At 40.6% G+C, this 23,389-nt stretch overlaps 1 protein-coding gene across 1 annotated transcript in view; it reads right to left on the minus strand.

Annotated features, from left to right (window-relative positions):
• The window catches only part of LOC111151466 (ankyrin repeat and fibronectin type III domain containing 1), a 437,740-nt gene that overhangs the window by 145,971 nt on the left and 268,380 nt on the right, over positions 1-23,389 (minus strand). The window contains exons 5-6 of the mRNA XM_022509473.1: positions 12,057-12,258; positions 9,134-9,344 (exon numbers count right to left, since the gene is read on the minus strand). Of these exons, the coding sequence (XP_022365181.1) occupies positions 9,134-9,344; positions 12,057-12,258 (413 nt within the window). The remainder of the gene's footprint in view (positions 1-9,133; positions 9,345-12,056; positions 12,259-23,389) is intronic.

Genomic DNA, 23,389 nt, shown 5'->3' on the forward strand with positions numbered 1-23,389 from the left:
TCTACCACCCAGTGTCTGAGTGGGTATTTGTTCTAAGACCTGCCCAGCTAATTAACTACGAGGTGGGGGTGGGGGTGGGGGTGGGGTGGGAACTTGGTGTTCAAAGAATACAATTACGGTTACTGTTTAAATCCTGAGATAAATAATGATCAGACTGAACATTTTTCCTCACCATCAGACTCTAACCTATGGAGCGCCTACTACCTACTATTTCTTAATTTCGTCCTGCCCTGTAATTGGTGAGTTTGGGCCTGGTTGATAATTGCTTAGAGACTGAAAATACAAGGAGGTAAAATGTTAACTAATTTTAATTCTTAGCTGAAAGTTTTAGGGAATAATTCATTTGATCTGCTTGAAAAAAAATACATTTTCCTATTACTAATGATAGGGCATTCTGCAACTTAGCAACAACTTTTCTATTGTTACTAGCAATTTTTTTTTTTAACTTATTGATGAGAAAAGGAGGCACAAGACACTCCTTTAGTCTGAAGGAGCCTTAACCAGCCTTAGATGACTCTTCTTATAACACCCTTGGCCCTGTAGGATTTCCTCCAGGAGGGGAACTCGCTGCTCACCAAGATGGCCCTGCCCACACTCACTTTCAGTTTTAAGAGCTTCATTCAATTTTAAAAAGTTTCCTCATCCTGAGCTGAAACTGCTTTCCTCTTATTTCCAAACTGGAGGCCAAATGGTAAGAGGGCTTTAAGTTATCGATCTAGGTCAAGTGCCGCCCATTAGGAATGTGTGGTCCTCACCAGTTGTGCTGCCATCTTAAACCCAAGTACCTCATCTGAAAAGTGGCATAATAAGCTAAATCACAAGCTCCAGTAAGTTACTGATAACCCTTCATAGATGGCTCTCAATTAGTGGAGTTTTGTATTATCATTATTACACTCACTGGTCTGTGTTATATTTTTTAGAGGCACACAAAAATAAATCAAATACGTTTTATCAAATACTCTATGCTCTTTCATTAAAAAACAAATCTTTGCCCCAGGTAAAAATCTTCTGTCCCAACCACCATTCAGAAATATATACTAAGTGGTATCAATTTCAACCCTATCTGTTACTTCAGGGAAGAAAACAATGTCACTTAGAAACCTTGAAATGTAAGCCAAAGTCCTCTGGGCAACCAATAATAGCAGTTAATAAAATTTATCTTTGCTATCCTAAGTGACAACCTTCTAACAGCCTCACAACTGCCTTGTTTTCAGGTTAGAACATCAAAAGAAATACTACAGAAGAGTCCAAAAAAAAATGCTTTTTAATTCAAAAACTCTCATACCAGAAAAGCTCAAAATCTCTGTTTCAATTTACCTGTCTTGCTGAGGTTCACATCTCAGAATTCACTCTGGTTTCCCTTGGGTCTCACCCTGTTGTCTTATTTCAGGTTTTCCCAAGGACTCTGAGAATGTGGTTCCAAAAAGTTTCAGAGATTTGGAGGTTAAATGTTTCATTTTAATTACTGTGGCGTTTTCTCCTCCTAGAGCTCATTACGTCCTGGACATGGGGCTCTGGAATGTTCTTCCCTGCTACTTTCCAGAATGTGGATTCACAAAGTCCGTATTATATAGTTTAAGTTGTAATTGTGGTTCTTTAAGAAGCCAGAGCCAATGACACAGAGAGCAATACTTCCAGCCTAAGTCTCCCAAACTCCAAAGGGCAAATGGACATTTCTAAAACAAGCATACAAAAGCCTTGAGGAAATTATTCAGAAAATCCAAAGCAGATCATCAAATGATGTCATGGCTTAAGTATGAAAGAAGGTAACCGCATCTCCTGCCAATACTTTCGGTGCTAACAGAAATATAACGTAACCCACATCATTTAAAATTTCCTAGCAGTGACATTATAAAAGAAAAAAAGGTACTGAAGATTGCTGAAGGGAGGTAAGTGGGGATGGGCTAAATGGATTATGAGTATTAAGAAGGGCGCTTGTTGTGTTGACCACTGGGTGTTATTTGTGAGTGATGAGTCACTAAATTCTACTCCTGAAGCCAACATTATACTACATTTTAACTAATTAGGATTTAAATAAAAATTTGAAAAAAATAAAATGAAAAAGTTAAAAAAAGAAAAAATGATATTAACTTTAATAATCTATCTTAGTTAACTCTGTAGATCCAAAATATTATCATCTCAACATGTAATCAATGTAAAATCATTGAGGTAGTATATATGTTATATATAAAATAAATATATAAATATAAATATATGTAATACATATAATAAACAAAATATATTTTATTATACTTAAGCCTTGAAAAATCAGGGTTGTTTTACATTTGGAACACATTTTAATTTGGACTAGATGCATTTCAAATACTCAATTGTCACATATGGCTGGTGGCTCCTGCGTTGGACAGGGCAGTTTAAGAACATAAAATTCCACAAACGTTTAAGAATGCTTGTACTGGGCAGTGTTTTCAAAGCACAAACTATACAGCAGATAGGTAAAATATTTAAATTCTTTGCCAGAAGCTCTTGGCTTGTTTTATATTGTTTCTGATATCTGTAAAATATTTAAATTCTTTACCAGAAACTCTTGACTTGTTTTATATTGTTTTTGATATTTATATTGATTAACAATTTTTTTTGACCATTTACAATATGCCAAGGAAGTAGTTTAAAGCTGCTATTACATTTAATCCTCAACAACTCAGATAGGTGGTGGGGAGCCAGCCTCCAGGAGCGCCCCTGATGATGTCTGCCTTGCAGTATTCACACCTGGCTACACTGTACCAGAGTCGGTCTGTGTGATCAACAATGTTCGGCAGGAAATGAGAATATGTCCTTCCTGAGATTAGGTCATAAAAGACACTGTTGCTTCTACCTCGGTCTCTTTCTCTGTCTCTCAGATCATTGGCACTGAGGGAAGCCAACAGTCATGTCAGGGAAGCAGCCCCCTGGAGAGGCCCACGCAGGAAGGAAAGTAAGTCTCTTGTCAAAGGTCACTCTGAGTAAGGCTGGAAGTGGATCCCCTAGCTCAGTCAAGCCTGGAGACGATGGCAACAGTTATGTTGGGGGAATTCAGGGACAGGGGCCTAGACTGTGAGCATGTGCATGGCACAAGGACAGGCTGTGTGGGTTGTCAACGGTATCTTTTAACTTTATCTATAATGTTTTCATGTTTTACAAGGGGAATATATTCTGGTTGTATGAATATTTAAAAATTAAAAACAAGAGAATGAAAGGACAATTAATTATTGGGAAGCAGGTAAGCAGACCTTAGGCTGTGGCCGCCTGATGTCTAAATAATTGTTTGGAAATATTAAAAAAGATCAATTCATTCAGTATTTAGTAAAATCGTTCTCTTCAAAATAAATAATATATTCACACCCTTCAAAAGAAGTAGCCTTGAGATTCGTTCAATTCAACACATTTATAAATGAGCGCCTACTGTTTGCTGGGGGTACTGCTATGAATGAACAGACAGGTTCTGCTCTGCGGAGCTTACAATCTAATGCAGGCGAGACGGAAAATAAACAAATAAAATGAAAAAAAAATAGTGATAAGTGCTATGTATGCAGAAGATTAAAATAAAGTGATGTGATTAGAAAGTGACTTTGGACTAAGTGGCCAGAGAAAGCCTCACTTGAAGATGTGACATTAAGTGAAAATGTTAGGAAGGAGCTGGCCAGGGAATGATCACAACTGAGAGCATTCGAGCACCCCTCCAAACGGGGAATAGCTAGGACAGAGGCCCTCTGGGGAAGAGAGTGAGTGCAGTGTGTTCACAGGACGGGAGGGAGGCTGGCAGGGCTAGTGTACTATGCGTGAGGGTTGAGCAGTATGAGATGAGGCTCGAGGAGCAGGGCTGTAAGTCAGGGTGAGGATTTCTATGCCTATTTTAATGAAGCAAAGCAAAAATACCAGGGGACTCATTCTAGAGACCTGCCCAAAGCTTGTTCTTTACAAATTCTTAATGGTTGCAAATCTTTGTCCTTTGAGGGTGGATTTGATTTCAGGAAACCTCTCTAAATCATTTGAAGCCAAGTCTGGTGAACATGGAGGGTGATGACGCTGGGCAATGCTGTTTTGGAACAAAAATCAGGTGTGACTCTAAGCAACGAGTCAGATTTTCTCATAAACTGGCTCTGAGGACAAATCCAAAAGTGTTTCGAGCAATAGCAGCTCTGTTGGAGCAAGTGTGGGGTCTCCCATGAGGACCATGTTAAAGGATAACATTTGTTTGGACTGTAGACTTTCTGGGGTGTTTGTTTATATAAAGCCAGGCTCATTAGTTTATAGTCACACCTCTTAGACGTGCCCTGAACCAGTCCCGGCACCAACACGATCCCTCGACTACCGCAGAAACTAGTGGTGCATCCTGACGAGTCTGCCAAAATTCTGGTGTCTGGTGTCTGCGCCACACTCGCGTGACAGCTACTCGGCAATTGCGTTTTATGAAGTAACTGCACACAACTAAGTCTGGGCGACATCTCCTAGTTCCAGAGGCAATATCCGAGAGAAAGTGAGTGAGTTCACAGAGAGACGCAGAGCGGGTCTGCAGAGAAGGGAGAACACGGCCATAGGGAAGGGCAGAGAGACTAAAGATGAGGAGCATTCCACCATTTTTGCCGGCCCACATTATTCAACAGCGTAAAACTGAAAACAGGCTCTGTCTACAACCAAATTCTACGACAGTACCTGGAAAATAACAATGCAACAACAGCAGAAGGTACTCCCAGAATAAATCACTGAAAGACTTAGAGGTATTTCCCACACATTGTGTATGCGCTATGCATGTAACTCATGCGTGTGTCTATGTGCCTGAATTCAATACCTGTAATTCCCAGCAGCCTAACACAGGGTCGTTCAAAATTTCAACTGAAAATTTCTGAGCACCTACTACGTGTCAGGTACTGAGGTTGAAAGACGGACAAAATCCCTAAGAGTGACCAGATTTGCACATGATAAGTATCCAAAAAGAACTTATTTCTTTATAATTACGGTTTATAGATGATGCCAAATAAATAGCAGCCTCAGAAAGGCAAGGAGCTCATTGATGATTCAGCACGTTTCTCCCAGAGACCACTGAACTGGGATTGGAGAGTGGGGGCAGGACAGGAGTTAGTTAGAATAAAGGAAGGACTTACGACTGGGGACTTTCACTAACAGAGGTAAGCCTCTCTCAGATAGCATTTATTCCACTGAATAGGAGTCATGGCAACTGGGATACTGAATGGCTGGAACCATCAGAGGCAGAGCCCCTGGATGTCCCTACATTAGCTGGCCCAGCTTCAGCCCTTTCCAAGTCTCTGAGGGCTTCCTGAGCTCAGCACTTCCGAGTGGAAGTACTTGGGATTCTATTTTCATAATGGCTGATACTGTCTTTTAGAAGGAATGAGTATACTTTGCTGCTTGCCTAAAGGTGAGGAACAGAAAAAAGTCACTGAATAAAGACAGAAGAGTGGTCTAATGATCAGGTGGGGTTCTGCATGGATTTAACCTTGGGGTGGTGTGCAAGTTCTGGTGGCCACTTCTAGGACTTTCCCTGTGAGTAAGGAAAGAGTACCTGGTCGAGTTTCAACCTGTGTTTGTAAGGAACACCTCGATATAGCATTGTGATTCAGGGGCTAAAGATTGAAAGACACACCTGACCAATGGTTTAGAGTTAAGTCCCTAAACCCGTCTGTGTCTTTGTGACTCCTGCAATGAATTCAAGCAGATCACAGAGGACTTGCTTCTGAGTGGGCTGGAATTCTTGGCTCTCAGAGTGGAAAGAGTATGGGACCGGTTTTCAGAAGGGAACGCCCAGGGGAAAGGAAGACAGAAAATTCATCCTGCTAGAAACTCTGCTCGCTGCTTTGAAATACCTGAATGGCATTAGAAGAGGAAGCAAAGGAGAGTCAGAGAAGGAAAGAATGAGGTGTGACAGTGAGCGTGCTAATGTTTTTACACAAATACCAAAGCATTTAATATAGAGGATCTGGGTTCAAGTCATAGTTCTACCACTTCCTGGCTTTGTAGCATTGGGTGAATTATCCGACTTTTCTTATTCCAGTTTCCTCATTGATCAGAATGAGAAAACGGACTCCCATCTCACAGGCCAGATGTGAGGACCAAATGAGCGGATGCAAGCGAAAGGATTTTCACAATGTGTAAAAAGCTCTACGAACGTAAGGCCTCACTGTTATTTTTCTTCTCTTATATCCTGCCTCTGCAACTTCTGGGGAACAGTTCGCAGCAGGCGTTTGCTTATCTTGTTCTGGCGGGTGGACCATGGTTTTTCTCCTGGGCTGGCTCACATTCATGCACAGAAGCAATTCTCTTCCTCTTGTACTTGATATATAATGTGAATTAAACATCCCTGAAAACAGATTGCGCTTTTCTATCATGCTTCTCTCCAACAGGCATGGCACCTTAGTGTATAGTGTATAGAAAAGAGCAAAGAAATACACCATAGGATTTTAGCAAATGGCACAAAGGGAAAGATGAAAGGGCCTAGCGGCCACAGCCCTCCATATTGATTATTTGAAAAGGCAGTAAGTTTGCATAGAGGGATCCCAGGCATGGGTGTCCCAGAGACCTGGGTTTGAGTCCTTGACATCCCTATGCACTTGCCAGATGTGTGACCTTTGGCAATTCACTTAACCTCTCAGAATCTGTGCTACTGTGAAAACCAGAGACAATGCTTCACAGCTACTCAATCAATATTCTTTTGCCACCTTTACGCATGTGGGAGTCCACACAGGGTACAATCTCTTTGACTTCTTGGGTGGCCAAGGTGACTTAGGTGTCATATTTCCTGTAGGCTAAAACCTGGGTTTATCTCTCACCTTCCTTTACAACTTTGTCATGATGTATGTGCTTATCATGCCAGAGGGAATGAGAAAAACCAGGGACCTTTTGAATGAATTTACTTTTTGGTTTAACTAGATATTTAGGACGTGGGCTCTTTTATGAAGATTTAATTATGCACAAGGGGACTTGGGGAGATTGGGAGTCTCACTGGTTTCACGGAAAATGCAGAGTTCTTTGTAACGTCTCAGGTAAGTGGGACTAATGTTTCACCCAGCACATTGCAGGCAACATCTGGATGAATGGTTTCCTTGTTCCTACAGAATGGGGCTCAGTCTGCATTCTCTGTGTTCAGGCCCTCTGATTCTCTCTCCACCACTCTCTTGCTGGATCTTTGGGACAGATATTATTGCAACATAAGTTGGAAGGTAGCAAAGAAGATTTTCCGGTTCCTTCCATCTCTATTTGCCCACCCCCCGAGCTTCCCGTTCCATGAGAAAGAAGGGGCACTTTGACGATGGAGCTCTGATGAAAAGCCCCAATCCTACTGAACCCAAATCCTCACTCTGGTCGACATGGATGCGGTGAGTTCAGCATTTTTAAAATAAAGGGTTTTCTGATACAAGGATCTGCCTCTGTACCTAGTCTTTGGGTGGTGGGGGTTTGTGAAATTTCGGAGCAGAGATGTGGCCTCTAATTATATATTTGCTTGCTTCTCTTTCAGCCTTTTGGGTCTCACCACTTGGAAGTAAGTGAATCAGTATTAGTGAAAGTAACAGTTTGATGAGTTTACTTTTTTCTTTTAGGAAACATAAAAACTATGGCTCAGAGCCATTGTGGTCATTGGGTCAGAGAGTTTGCACCAAGGGGAATGCGAGTGCCTACCTCAGAATGTTGCCGTGAGGCTTAAAGGAGTGAATGCATGTAAAGTGCTCAGAATAGTGCCTGGCACGGGCTGAGGGCTCCGCGACTTTGTCCTGTCCACTCCGGGGCCAGCTCTGTCGTTGGCCCCAGAGCAGCTCCCTTTGGCAAAGTACTATCAGCTCTACTTCAGCATACACCGAGAAAGAAGCCAGTCCCCAAAGACTACACATTATATGATTCTACTTACATGAAATGTCCTGAATGGGCGAATCTATAGGAAGAGGAAGTAGATTAGTGTCCGCCTAGGGCTGAGGAGTGAGAGGGTATGAGTGATGAAAATGGCCTAAAACGGACTGTAGTCATCACTGCACATGGTGCATATACCAGAACCCACTGAACTGTACATTTGAAATGGATGAATTACATGCCCAGGAATTATATCTCAATAAAACTGTTCAAAGATACATCCAGAATTCCGCCCCTGCTCACCATTAATGTCACTACCATGCCAGTCCAAGCCACCGCGTCTGTCTCCTGGCCTCCTAACTGGTCTTCCCCGTTCCAGAGTTGCCCCACCCCTGTCTATGCCCCACAGAGCACGGCAGCGATCTTTTAAAATGTAAAGCAGAATATGTCATTCATGTGCTTCAGCTGCTCTGTCTCCCCATCCCATTTAACTCAATGTCAGCATCTTGCCATAGCCTGCAAGAGCCAGAGTGCCCTTCCTCAGCGATCACTCTGCCCCCACACTGGCCTTATTCTTTGAACATGGCAATCTCATTCCTGCCTGCCTCGACACCTTTCTATTTGCTGCTCTGGAATCTGACCCCATATCTCCTCATGGTTCATTTCCTAATATCATGTAGGACCAGGCTCAGACATTATTACATCAGAGAAGCTTTTCTTGCCCAACCCTATTTAGAATAGTCCCCACTCCATCAATCTCTAGCCACTCACTTACTTTCTTTTCTTCATAGCATTCATCACTATTTGAGTTTACAATTTAATTGATCTCACTCACTTATTGGAAGTGTCCTCCACTACTGTCTAAACTCTATGATAATAGGGACTTTATCTTGCTCACCATGTCGTTCCTGGTATCTAGAACAGTGCCCTGTCCTCAGTGTTTGTTGAATGAATGAGTGACTAAATGCAGCCAGCATAATGCCGATGGGCACAGGACAATTGCACATGCATACTTAAACTTTTTCTAGGTACACTTCCTATTCTATAGCCTCACTTGGTATGTTTCACGTATTTTAAACTTGGGCTAAATTCTTAGGAGGAAGTTCTTTCTGGGTTCCCTTTTAATTCCACTCAGTGTATTCTGTTTAGAATGTAACTCGATGCCTAGGCTGATTAAACACTATCACTATATGCATGAAAGTCCATGAGAACATGTAAAGGAATTCAGAGCCTGTCTTCGTCAACTATTCCTGCTCTAAATGCTAGCAATGGCTATTTTGGTGGCAAGAAGCTGGGTCTAGACTTAACAGTACATGGTTTCATTCCCAGGCTTACTTACAGTGTGGACTTTCTCGGGCCCCTGTCCTCAGAAGAATCCTGGCGATGGGCACGTTGTTGGTCATGATGGCGATATCCAGAGGCGTCAGCCCCTCACTGTTAGGTGTGTTGAGATCTAGTTCCTCTGGTGTGTACTGATACAGGAGCATCTGCACAGCATCTATGTCCTGTTGTTCGACTGCTTCGAACATAGCTTCATTGCCCTGGAAGTTCTGGAGGGCAAGAGCATATGCAGGTGAGCACACTTTGATCTGCCAGCTTGCCTTTGTGGCTTAGCTGTTCTGACGCCAGCGACTGCATCCCCACTTAGGACTGTCATTTATCCCAACACACGTGACTTGTTAAATGCAGCTGGAATCCTCCCTCCTTCAAATGGGCTCCGAATGGATCTCTACATTTAGATGCACCGAGACCACACCGTACAGCATATCTGGTTTACAGCTAAGAGCAAGCATCAGCTTTCCTCGTGAGCAGCCTGTACGGTACTGTCTGATAGGTCATTACGAGCTGTTCTGTGAAGAATGCAGCTGCAGTCAGTCATAAGTTTGCTGCATACTGGATTAAGCTGTCTTATCTCATTATTTTACTGTAAGACCTCTCAGAGCCTTAGTAATTCTAACATGAAGTTATGCAGTTATGACTCTCCAATAGATGGGAAACATGTTTTGTTTTGTTTTTTTCATCGCATTTGTTTTAACCGCCCCTGGAACAGGCTTCTACAGAACACAGTTCTGGAAAATCTGGCATAGATAAATGCAGCACCGGTCGCTGAAATGATGACTGGCTTGCCACTGAGAGCACGCTTTCTCTCTGACTCATTGCCTTCCCTCCCCATCCCCAGGTCCCTACTATCACTCAGACCCAGACCATTGTCATCCCTTGCCTGGATGATGGCAGTGACCTGCCCATTGCTCGTCCTAAGGTCTTCCAGCCCATGCTCCATACTGACAAGAATAATCCCACTAAAGTTGATGATGTTACATACCCCTTCCTTTCTGCAACTCTCAAATAGCTCTCATTGCCTGCAGGCCAGCTCCCCAGTTCCTAGGCTCCTCTGTACTAACCTCTGCACCTTGTCAGCCCAAAGCCCTAATCACTGAACACCTGGCATTTCTGAGCCCTCAAGGGAAGGGCTCAAGAGGTGGTGTCCAGCGAGGGTTTCAGTGCCTGGGTGGCCTATAGTGCTGAGAGGGCCAAAGTTGAATATTCATAGGATGCAAATCACCTATAGAACCATAATAGCTAAGGACAATAGGGTTACATTGAAAAGCTCTATCAGAGATTCATGGTAAACAAAGGAGAAAAGTTCTGGAATTCTCTCAAATATGTATTTTTGCAGCTCAAGGGAGAAGAGCAACACATACACTACACATCTATCTGGTGTCTTCTCCGGGAGTTGTTTGCTCTTTAAAAATGTTGAAATATCATTGGTCCTGACATAGCACAGGGCTTGCCTGATTAAACCACGCAAGGTCTTCAGTGACCAAATATTTAAGTTGGCAGGGTTTATTTTTAGTATCACCAAAAATCAATTATCTCCATCGAAGGCTGCAGGTCGGCCTAACTGAGCCCATGACACATGATTGAAATCTGAGAGAAATACAGCACTGTTATGCAAATACATGTTTTGACAATGGGGTCCCAAGGGATAAAACTATTTTTGGTATGCAGCTCTCTTTGCTACAGGACAGTCTGCTGAATGGAAAAGTGTTTTGTCTACAGTCTGCCAAACGAAAGAGCCTCTGCTGCTGAGGCCGTAACTCAGCCACATCCAAGCCCTCCCAGAAGATGAGCTTGAAATGAGACAACACATGAGAAAACAGAGACAACAAAGTTAGCAATGCTGCTCTGTCCACAGTTGTGTATTTGTATGTGATCCTTAGCATGCCTAATTTCTCATGCGCCATATTTGCTCTCACTCTCGAGTCATTTCCTCCTCCATGCTTTTGTTGGCAAACCGTAGCATGCTTCTCCCTGGAAAGGCTAGGGCTCATTTCTGGGTTAAGCTCAAACAAGTAGTGCCACTAACCCCTGCAGAAACGCCCTTGCCAATCATGGTAATATTATGCCCTCGGCTTTTACTGAGGGTCGGTGTCAGAGACTACTCTATGACAATGTCTATAACATCACCAATACTGACCTTCCTTCTCTATCACATAATTCACTGTGGCATCTTATAAAGGCCAGAGGACTCAGCAACAGAAATACACTCATTTCTTCTGGTAGACTGGTATATTTTCAGTTACTAGCTAATGGGATGCTATAACCAACTGGGCTTCCCTTTCTGCTTTGACTGACTAGGAGCTCAGAGAGAAATGTCATGGTTTAAGTTTTAAGTACTATATTTGCCTAGGATTTTAGTATATCTATTTCTCTTTCTATCCCCATTATTTTCTAGGTTTTTTTTTTTCCCACTCCTTCCTTCCTCCCTTCTTTCCTCGCTCACTCTCTCCCTCTCTACCACTTTATTTCCCATTACATAATACATTCACACATTTTTTTGCCTAGATTCTATTTTGAATGCCTCTGGAAAAGCATATGGGCCATACATTATAAATAAGTAAATGAAATGTCCATTGTTCATTCGATATCTGAATGAACACTGGGGCTCTCAGAAAGCCTATTTAATTCATGCTCCCATTTGTCATACTGCCATTTTGTTGTTGTTTCTTTGATATGTTAGAAAAAGAAAAACTAAGAGAAAAGAAAGGGCAAGAAATTACGAAAAAGAGAGGAAAACTCTCACAATCCATTTTTAGCTCACAGCACAGACATGCGCAGGTCCTGCCTTCCTGCACTCTCAGCACTTCTAAAACTATAAATGCAGGTTCTGAAGTGAATGTGGAGCATCTTAGAATCTCCTCAAACTCAAACACAACTGCACCGATCAAGCAGAGACAAGAATAAAAACACAGTGTTATTACCACTGAGGTCTTTCTGAGGCTCAGCCGATCTGTTCTTGTTCGAAAATAGGCCTCGTCAAATGAAGAGTGGCTCCCCTTCAGTTTCTCAGAGAGGTTTCTGTACAGGCGTTTGGCGGCATTGGGAGACGATGGGGCACTATGTTTCTTTGACTGAGAAAGATGTAGGTTCTGCATTTGTTGAGTCATTTTCACACGGCAGTTCCTAAGAGGAGAAAAATCTGATGTTGTATCATTTACACAAGATAATTATAAGTTGACAAAGGATTTTATCATCACCAGTAGCCATCTGGAATCCTAATAAAATACTGTAGCTGGAAGGGATCTTGAAGAGGTCCAGCTTATTTACGTTACAGACAAGAAAGCTAAACCCAGGGAGGCAAGCAGCTTGTTTATGGCCATATAGCTAACTAGGGGCAAGAATGAAATGACAACATCCATTTACTATGTTAACATATACATTTACCTACAAACCTATATATGACAGGAGCCTCTAGTCTTTCAGTCTTTATCCCAATGGGAAGAAGTGTCTCAAATCTATAATCCATGAGTTCTGTTCAGTTTCTCTTGGGTGTATTTAACTGGCATCTTTCTACCTACCTCCTTTTAGATGCTGCCCTCTGTTGGGTGTGGTTGTTCCTGCAGATACCCCTTCTCTTGAGGTGTTAAATTGTGCCTCTTGTCTGAGATTTGGTGAGCTACCTCAGTGCTCAGAAGTTTGGGGGATTTATACCCAAAGGTCCCTCTCTGTTCACCTCAGATACCCCAGACAGTGTCCTCCAGGGCACTCATTACTGGTGTTCTCCAAGTTGTACCTGACTGCTGTTCCACAAATCTCTACACAGGTCCTCACAAATGTCATCCTTGGAGTCAATTTCCAGATCAGCCATGCCATTTCAAAAGGCATCCACCATTAAGTTGGGTATTATTACTGAAATATTGATGCTACTGAGGCTATGGCTATGCACATCTGTGCATTGGATGAGCAAACGCATGCATGAAAAAATGGCTGAGGGAGTTATGTGCCAAGTGTCTCCACCCCAGGGGAGCCTCTGGTACACAGGGACCAGGTCTCTCTGGAGCATGCTGTTGTCTTCCCAGTACCTCCCCCTGAATCTCCAATGGAGCCTTCCATTTGTAATCTTACCATTGCTAGTTAGCTGTGCCCCTCAGAGGTCATCTCCAGTCCTTGACTTTTCAAAGGCTTATGGACCCCCTGATATAATATCATGTAGAACCTCTTTTATCAACCCAACTCTTCACAGGATTGACTTCAAAGCTCTCCCAACTTCTACAGGATACATTCTAAATTCTTTAGCCCCACATACAGGTGCATGCCTCTCCAGCTTCATCTCTTACTGTTCCTCTATGTTTTATGTTTCAGTCTCTCTGATCTCTTTAGGGTTTCCTAAACAGTGCAAACTCTTTCCTACCTCTGGGTGCTTGTTTGCACTGCTTTTGCCTGTACTGGAATTCCATCTGTGCCTTCATCACCTAGGAAATGATTGCTGATACTTAAAGTCTATGCTCAAGTGATCTCTGATAGCCACAGGCAAATCTGTGTATTACTTTACTCACTCACTTAGTATCTGCCTCTTACAGAAAATATGTTATTGTATTACAGCTGTTTGGCATTCTGTCTCCTAGCTAGTCTGTATGCTTCTCAAGGACAAGGACTGCCAAGTATTAATTTTTTTTTAAAGATTTTATTTATTTGACAGACTGAGATCACAAGTAGGCAGAGAGGCAGGCAGAGAGAGAGAGGAGGAAGCAGGCTCCCCCGCTGAGTAGAAAGCCCGACGTGGGGCTCGATCCCAGAACCCTGAGATCATGACCTGAGCTGAAGGCAGAAGCTTTAACCCACTAAGCCACCCAGGTGCCCCTAATTTTTATACCTAAAATATGTCTGCCTCGAAGTACAAGAAATACAATACCGATTAGGCTATGAATTGCTTCTCTTCCAGCTACTGACTATGTGACCTTGGGTGAATTATTTAACACATCTGAATCTTATGTTTCTCCTTTATAAAATAGGGAAAATACTAACATCATATACAGTTATGAGTATTTGATGAGATGATGCATGTAGAGAGCTTAGAATATAGGGAAACTCATGGCAGCTATCATTTTTGTTACAGTAGATGTTCAGTACATACTTTAGAATAAACGAATGCTCATATGAGAGTCTATGACAAATAATATATTGAGGGACTACTCAGAAAGCTCATTTCCTCCTCAAGCTTCTGAATTGGGTTCCATCTGGTGCCAACTAACCTTGACTTACTTTCACTTTAACAAATGGAAAGCTGTCCTCCTTACATTGTTGGATGTCTTTAGGCACCTTTTAAGTCTCGCAACCTCCTCCAACACAAAAAGACTTCCTGGTACCTTCCGACGTCGTCAGACCTATTCAGTTGTAGTCACATGTACCAGGCCCCACCCAGTCTTAGCTAAATGGCCATATTTACATTTGGAAGGATGACTTAAAGCACTATCTGTAGTGTGTATGTACATATGGGAGTATTTTCATTTTTAATAATCTTTTAATTTACACAAAAGCAGAAATAGAGGGGGGTAGGTGATTTGGCATCTTTCTCGTTCCATCTATAGATCCTTTAACTTTGATTCAATAGCAATTACAGCATTTCCTCTATATCTTGCTCTTCCCACAGAAATTCCAGATTGATATGCAAGCTGGCTCACATGGAGATTGCCTTAACCTCTTTCTTTCTGCCTTCTGTCTCTAGCCTTTTCCTTCAGTGTTAATGCCCCAGGTTCAAGCCATCTGTCTTGTCTACATCATTATCATTCCCAAAATAACTCTACATTCTTTTGTATCTCACATAGTGCCCAGGAGTCCAGTAAATAAATTCTTGTCGATTGATCAAATTCCAGTTACTTGCCCTTTAACTCATGACACCTACCCACATGGCCCCTTTTGTCTTTGCTCATCTCCCATCTGTTCCCTTCAGTCAAAATAGGTTGACTTTCTCTGTCTCTTTGACTTCCTTCTCATACTGCCCCAGCTGTCCCTTCCTTCCTGGCCATCTTTCAGCATGTTTCTATTCTTCTAGATTTCATCTGTCATTATATTTTCTTCCCCCCCCCTCTATATTTAAAATTTTGTCTGATGAAAGATATTGAGAAAGACACTTTGTATTATTTGTTCTCATAAACATGCATGCTCCTCCCAACTAACTGTACTCTTAAATTTTTACCCTCATAGAAAGGGATAAACCTTTGAGAAGCAGTGTAGCTTTGGCTCTGGAATTTGGCAGACCCAAGCTTGGATCATGATATTATTATCTATAATCTAAGTGACTCTAGGAAATTTATTTAAATTCTCAGAGTTTGTTTCATCATAATAAGGAGAGTTCTTACAGAGTTGTGAAGATTAAATGAATTAACAAACGAAAGCATGCATCCTGTTTAATGCTAAGAGCCACACAATACAGAGTAGCAATTGTTAAGATTACCTCAATCTTCTTCCCAAAGAAGGGAAGACACTAGAGTACATTGTAGTAATTTAAATAGTTTTCTCATTTGTTTTAAACATTGTTTTAAGATATGACTTTATGTACTTATTATACTATTTAGTTTTATTTTGATAGAAAAATGTAAGTTTAGATATTTTTATATGGATGTTTACAGTAACTTTTAGTAAAACAGAAAGTTGAACTTCAAACTATTAGCAGAAAGAGAGGAATAAAGATAAGCCTAAAAAATTAAAAAATATAAAAACACAAAATAAGAAAACACGATAAATAGAAATATAAAATGAAGTTATAACAATAAGACTGAATATATCTATGAACACAATATACCCAAATGGTTTAATTTCCTAATAAAAGACAAAACTTTCCAACTGAGTTTTTGTTTTTTCTTTAAGTAGGCTCCATGCCCAGCATGGAGCCCAACATGGGGCTTGAGCTCACAACCCTGAGATCAAGACCTGAGCTGAAATCAAGAGTCAGCCACTTAACTGGCTGAACCACCCAGTTACTCCTCTAACTGAGATTACAAGTGGTGCACCTAAATAAACATTTCACAGAAAAATTAAAAATAAAAGAATAGCATGAGAGTGGGAATGGCAAAGTAATAACCTCCAAAAATCACTCCTCCATAAAAGCAATAAGAACACTAGCAGGAATTGTCAAAATTAACTTTCTCAGAACTGTGGAAATTAACCAAAGGTCTGCAGCAATCCAAGAAGTGTTTATTTGAGAACAGTGGCTGATATGGTACGAACAGTGCACTTTGTGGCATTTTTAACTTGCTCAGTTCCTATCTTCCTCAACTCTGTGATAGCCTTGAAGACCATCAATGTACACTGATGATCAAAACAAAACAAAACACACACACACTCACACACACACACAGAGTAACTGGGCAGTCACTGGATGGTGAAGAATGGTGACAGAGCTCCTTCAAAATGTCATTTTGAGAGAATCATCATTATTTGACCTGACTGGTGGTTCCCCGGAAGACCCCACTCAAAGATTTTTCTTTATTTGACCTGCCTCAGAGTTCACAAGGTGCGCATAACCTTCTCCTCTAAGGAATCGTGTCAAAAACAAACATTTACAATTGTTTAATCATCACAGCTGCCCGAGGTGATAGATAAAAGGTGGGGCAAACAACAGACCAACCAAAAAAAGTTAAAAGGAAATGAGATGTCCATGAAGGACTTTGAAAAGCTCTGACACACTGCCAGGGATCTATCAGACCATATGTATGCCCAGCGCTGGGCGCATTCTCATAAAATACCTGAAAAGGTCCTAAGCTCTTATTTCTGTCTGATGTTGAGTCTGTGTGCAAGCAGAAAGTGAAGAGTAAGGCAGGGCTGTCAGCTGCCAGGTTGAGTATGTAAAGTGTGCCCCAGCACGTGCACGGAGCCCTTCTGTAAAGATTGGAAGACTTACTAGTTTCAGGCATTTAAGAAAACTGTTGTTTACTCATTAGCTGATCACTAAGCTAACCAAGTAGAGACTTCGGCAGCCACTGAAGTGACAAAGAATACATACTTCACATTTATTTCTGAAAAATCACTAAACAATAAACCCTGAGGAGGTGGGATAATCTGATTTCTAGAGTGGTGACATTATATTACTTAAGATGCCTAGTTTTTAACAAGAAAAATATGAGCCATACACAAAACAAACAAACAAAAATATGTCCCATTCACAGGAAATAAAGCAATCAATAAACACCACCCTGAAGAAGTCTGAATGTTACTTATTAGACAAAAATTCTAAATATGATACCAAAGGAAACCATCTCTAAAGAAATAAAGAACTGTGAGAATAATATCTCAGCAAATAAGAGAATACCAGTAAAGAGGCAGAATTTAACTTAACTCGGAGTTACCTTAAACTGTGATCCAAGGCACAGTTGGGAGAATACCAGTAAAGAGGTAGAATAAATCCAGCACCAAATAAATATTGCAAAGTTGAAACATAGAACTGAAATGAAAAATTCGCTAGATAAGCTCAATATCAGATTTGAATAGGAAGAAGGAAGAATCAACAAAGTTGAAGATAGGTCAATTAAGATTATCCAGTTTTAGGAGCAAAAAGAGAAAAACATGAAAAATGAACAGTCTCAGAGAAGTGCGGGACACTACCAAGTCTACCAACATACAAGTAATAGGAATTTACGAAGGAGAAAGATGGGGACAGAAAGAATATTTGAAGAAATAATGGTCATAAACTTCCCCAAATTGATGAGATGCCTTAACTTACACATCCAAGAGGCTCAATGAACACCAAGTAATATGCATTCAAAGAGATTCACAGCTAGACACATCATAATTAAACCACCAAAAGCTAAAAACAAAGGGAAAATTCTAAAAACAAGAAATAACATTACAGTGAGAGGCAAGATGGCAGAGGAGTAGCAGACTGAAATGACATCAGATCCCAGGAGTTCAGCTACATAGGTAACAAACCATTCTGAATACCTACAAACTCAACAGAAGATAAAAGAGAAGAAGAGCAGCAATTCTAGGAACAAAAAATCGACTGCTTTCTGAAAGATGGATGTGCCGAGAAGTGAATCTGAAGCGATGGGAAGATAGACTGCAGGGGGAAAGGCCAACTCCTGGTAAGCAGTGGAGCAAAGGAGCACAAAATCCAAACTTTTAGAAGTCTGCTCCACTAAGGGACATCACTCCAAAGGCTAAGTGGGGGTGGAGCCCTCATGGGGATAGTGTGATCTCAGGACCCGTGGGGTCACAGAAAGATTGGGGGTGTCTGAGTTGTGGCAGAGCTCCCAGGTATCGGAGTGGGAAAGCCGACTACAGAGACAGCTGAGGAGTGAGCTCTTAACTCGGAGTTACCTTAAACTGTTATCCAAGGCACAGTTGGGCCACTGCTCCTTGAGCATAGACCCCACAAGTGGCAGATCCGGGGAGACTCACCTTCTTCCTCTGGGAGGAGCTGTGCGGCAGGAATCTGCTGGGTTTAGAGACTCCTAACAGGGCCATGCGCCAGAGATAGAAACGCTTGGTCACAGGCCAGGTGAGCTCGGAGTGCGGCTGGAGACCAGGGAGACAGGAGTGATTGCTTATCTCTGAGGGCGCACTGAGGAGTGGGGCCCTGAGGCTCGGCTCCTCTGGGCCAGAGATTGAGAGGCCACCATTTTCATTCCTGTCCTCCAAAGTGGTACGGAAAGTGTTCAGGGAACAAAAGCTGTGAGAGTGAACCTGAGCAGATTACTCAGCGCAGTCCCTGGCAAGGGTACTGCAATTCCACCTCGGGCAAAGACATTTGAGAATCACTGCAACAGGCCCCTCCCCCAGAAGATCAGCAAGAACATCCAGCCAAAATCAAGTTCACCGATCAATGAGAACTATACAACTCTAGAGCTAGGGGAAAGCATCACATAGAATTCATGGATTTTCCCCCATGATCCTTTAGTCTTGCAAAGCTAAATTTTTTTAATTTTATTTTTTTCTTATTCTATTTTTTTTAACTTTTCCTCTTTCCTCTTTTAATGTTTTTTAACTAATTTATCTTAACAATACCTTTCTAAAAAAAAATTTCATTAAACCTTCATTGTTATAGTCATATTTTATCCCTTCATTGTATTTAACCTTATTTTTTGTATACATATAGGTTTTTCTTTCTAAAAAAATTTGGTATACAATTTCTTCTAATAGATCAAAATGTACCCTAAATGTACCCAGAGCACAAAGCTTTGTTCTAGTCTCCAGCCTGAGCACATTCTCTCCTCTTTTTTTTTCTTTTTCCAACCAACTTATCAATTCTTTTAGAATTTTTTAAAATTTTCATCTTTACAGTCATATTCCATCCCTTCATTGTGCTTACCCCTTATTTTTGTATATATATAAGTTTTTCTTTCTTTCAAGTTTTGGGAGGTAGTTTCTTCTAAAACACCAAAATATACCCAAAATCAAGTGGGTGGTTCTATTCTATTCACCAGTCTAATATATATATTTAATATTATTTATAATATATATTATTATAATAAATATTATAATATTTATATAGAAATAAAAAATACATAAATAAATATATAAATAAATATATGTTTATTTATTTTATTATTTCATTTTTATTTCTTTTTTCCCCCCTTTCTTCTTCCCCCAGTTTTAGATTTCTTCTGATTTGGCTGGTGTACATTTTTCTGGGGTCTTTGTCCCCCTTTTAGTATTTTATTCTCTTGTTCATATATTCTTATCTGGATAAAATGACAAGGCAGAAAAACTCACCACAAAAAAAACAAAAACAAGAGGCAGTACTGACAGCTAGGGATCTAATCACGGACATTGGTACTATGTCAGAACTAGAGTTCAGAATGATGATTCTCAAGGTGCTAGCTGGGCTTGAAAAAGGCATGGAAGATATTAGAGAAACACTTTCTGGAGAAATAAAGGAACTAAAATCTAACCAAGTTGAAATTTAAAAAGCTATTAATGAGGTGCAATAAATAATGGGAGGCTCTTACTGGTAGGATAAATGAGGCAGAAGAGAGAATTCATGATATAGAAGACCAAATGATGGAGAGTAAAGAAGCTAGGCAAAAGAGAGACAAACAACTACTGGACCACAAGGGGATAAGTGGTCCATTATTTCTTTGTGTCCAAAGAAACACAATGGTAACTACTGAACCATTCAAGAGATAAGTGATACCATAAAATGAAACAATATTAGAATAATTGGGATGCCAGAAGAAGAAGAAAGAGAGGGGCAGAAGGTATATTGGAGCGAATTATATTGGAGCGAATTACAGTAGAGAATTTCCCTAATATGGCAAAGGGAACAAGCATCAAAATCCAGGAGGCACAGAGAAACCCTGTCAAAATCAATAAAAATAGATCCACACCCCACCATCTAATAGTAAAACTTGCAAGTCTTAGTGACAAAGAGAAAATCCTGAAAGCAGCTCGGGACAAGAGGTCTGTAACATACAATGGTAGAAATGTTAAGACTGGCAGCAGACTTATCCACAGAGACCTGGCAGGCCAGAAAGAACTGGCATGATATATTCAGAGCACTAAATGAAAAAAACATGCAGCTAAGAACACTATATCCAGCTAGGCTATCACTGGAAATAGAAAGAGAGATAAAAAGCTTCCAGGACAAACAAAAATTAAAAGAATTTGCAAACACCAAACCAGCCCTACAGGAAATATAGAAAGGGGTCCTCTAAGCAAAGAGAGAGCCTAAAAGTAGTAGATCCAAAAGGAACAGAGACAATATACAGTAACAGTCACCTTACAGGCAATACAATGGTACTAAATTCATATCTTTCAATAGTTACTCTGAATGTAAATGGGCTAAATGCCCCACTCAAAAGACACAGGGTATCAGAATGGATAAAAAACCAAAACCCATCAAAATGCTGTCTACAAGAAACTAATTTTAAACCCAAAGATACCTTCAGATTTAAAGTTAGGGGGTGGAAAACAATTTACCATGCTAATGGACATCAAAAGAAAACTGGGGTGGCAATTCTTATATCAGATAAATTAGATTTTAAGCCAAAGACTTATACCTCATAAGAGATGAGGAAGGACACTGTCATACTTAAAGGGTCTGTTCAACAAGAATAGCTAATAATAACAATAACAAATAACAAAAACAATAACAATAAGAAAAATATCTATGCCCCTAACATGGGAGCAGCCAATTATATAAACCAATTAATAACAAAATAAAACACATAGACAATAACACAATAATAGTAGGGGACTTTAACACCCCCCTCACTGAAAGGGACAGATCATCCAAGCAAAAGATAAACAAGGAAATAAAGGCCTTAAATGACACACTGGGCCAGATGGACATCACAGATATATTCAGAACATTCATCCCAAAACAACAGAATACACATTCTTCTCTAGTACACATGGAACATTAAAAGGATTATTCACTACGACCAAGTGGGATTTATTCCTGGGCTGCAAAGTTGGCTCAACATCCGCACATGAATCCATGTGATACAATATATTAATAAAAAGAATATGAATGATATGATACTCTCAATGTCAAAATGTCAAAAAAGCATTTGACAAAGTACAGCACCCTTTCTTGATCAAAACTCTTCAAAGTATAGGGAAAGTGTCATCAAAGCCATCTATGAAAAACCCACAGTGAATATCATTCTCAAGGGGGAAGAACTGGGAGCTTTACCCCTAAGGTCAGGAAGATGGCAGGGATGTCCACTATTACCACTGCTATTCAAAATTTTGAATGTTTAATTCAAAATGGTATTACTAGAAGTCCTACCCTCAGCAACCAGACAACAAAAAGAAATAAAAGGCATCTGAATCAGCAAAGAAGAAGTCAAACTCTCACTCTTTACAGATGATATGATACTGTATGTATCAGTCCAAAAGACTCCACTGCAAAACTACTAGAACTCATACAGGAATTCAGTAACATGTCAGGATATAAAATCAATGCACAGAAATCAGTTGCATTTCTATATGCCAACAGCAAGACAGAAGAAAGAGAAATTAAGGAGTCAATCCCATTTACAGTTGTACCCTAAACCATAAGATACCTAGGAACAAACCTAACCAAAGAGGCAAAGAATCTGTACTCAGAAAACTATAAAGTACTTATGAAAGAAATTGAGGGAGACACAAAGAAATGGAAAAACATTCCATGCTCACGGATTGGAAGAACAAATACTGTGAAAATGTCTATGCTACCTAAAGCAATCTAAACATTTAATGGAATCCCTATCAAAATACCATCAATTTTTTTTAAAGAAATGAAACAAATAATCCTAAAATTTATATGGAGCCAGGAAAGACCCCAAATAGCCAGAGGAATGCCAAAGTTGGTGGCATCACAATTCCAGACATCAAGCTCTATTACAAAGCTGTCATCATCAAGACAGTATGGTACTGGCACAAAACCAGACACATGATCATTGGAAGAGAATAGAGAGCCCAGGAATAGACTCTCAACTCTAAGGTCAATTAATCTTTGACAAAGCAAGAAAGAATGTCCAATGGAAAGAAGACAATCTCTTCAACAAATGGTGTTGGGAAAATGGGACAGCCAAATGCAGAAGAATGAAACTGGACCATTTCCTTACACCACACACAAAAACAGACTCAAAATGGATAAAGACCTCAATGTGAGACAGGAATCCATCAAAATCCTTGAGGAGAACACAGGCAGCAACCTCTTCGACCTCAGCTGCAGCAACTTCTTCCTGGGAACACTGACAAAGGCAACGGGAAGCAAGGGCAAAAATGAACTATTGGTACTTCATCAAGATAAAGAGCCTTTGTGCAGCAAAGGAAACAGTCTACAAAACCAAAAGGCAACCAACAGAATGGGAGAAGATATTTGCAAATGACATATCAGATAAAGGACTAGTATCCAAAATCTATAAAGAACTTACCAAACCCAACACCCAAGGAACAAATAATCCAATCAAGAAATGAGCAGAGGACATGAACAGACATTTCTGCAAAGAAGACATCCAAATCACCAACAGACATATGAAAAAGTGCTCAACATCACTCGGCATCAGGGAAATACAAATCAAAGCCACAATGAGATACCAACTCACACCAGTCAGAATCGCTTAAATTAACAAGTCAGGAAATGACAGATGCTGGTGAGGATGCGGAGAAAAGGGATCCCTCCTACATTGTTGGTGGGAATGCAAGCTGGTGCAGCCACTCTGGAAAACAGCATGGAGGTTCCTCAAAAAGTTGAAAATAGAGCTACCTTATGACCCAGCAATTGCACTACTGGGTATTTACCCTAAAGATACAAACTAGTGATCCGAAGGGGCACGTGCACCCGAATGTTTATAGCAACAATGTCCACAATAGCCAAACTATGGGA

The sequence above is a fragment of the Enhydra lutris genome, unplaced genomic scaffold, assembly GCF_002288905.1.
Source record: "Enhydra lutris kenyoni isolate GAN:26980312 unplaced genomic scaffold, ASM228890v2 scaffoldscaffold26, whole genome shotgun sequence".
NCBI classification, from domain to species: domain Eukaryota; kingdom Metazoa; phylum Chordata; class Mammalia; order Carnivora; family Mustelidae; genus Enhydra; species Enhydra lutris.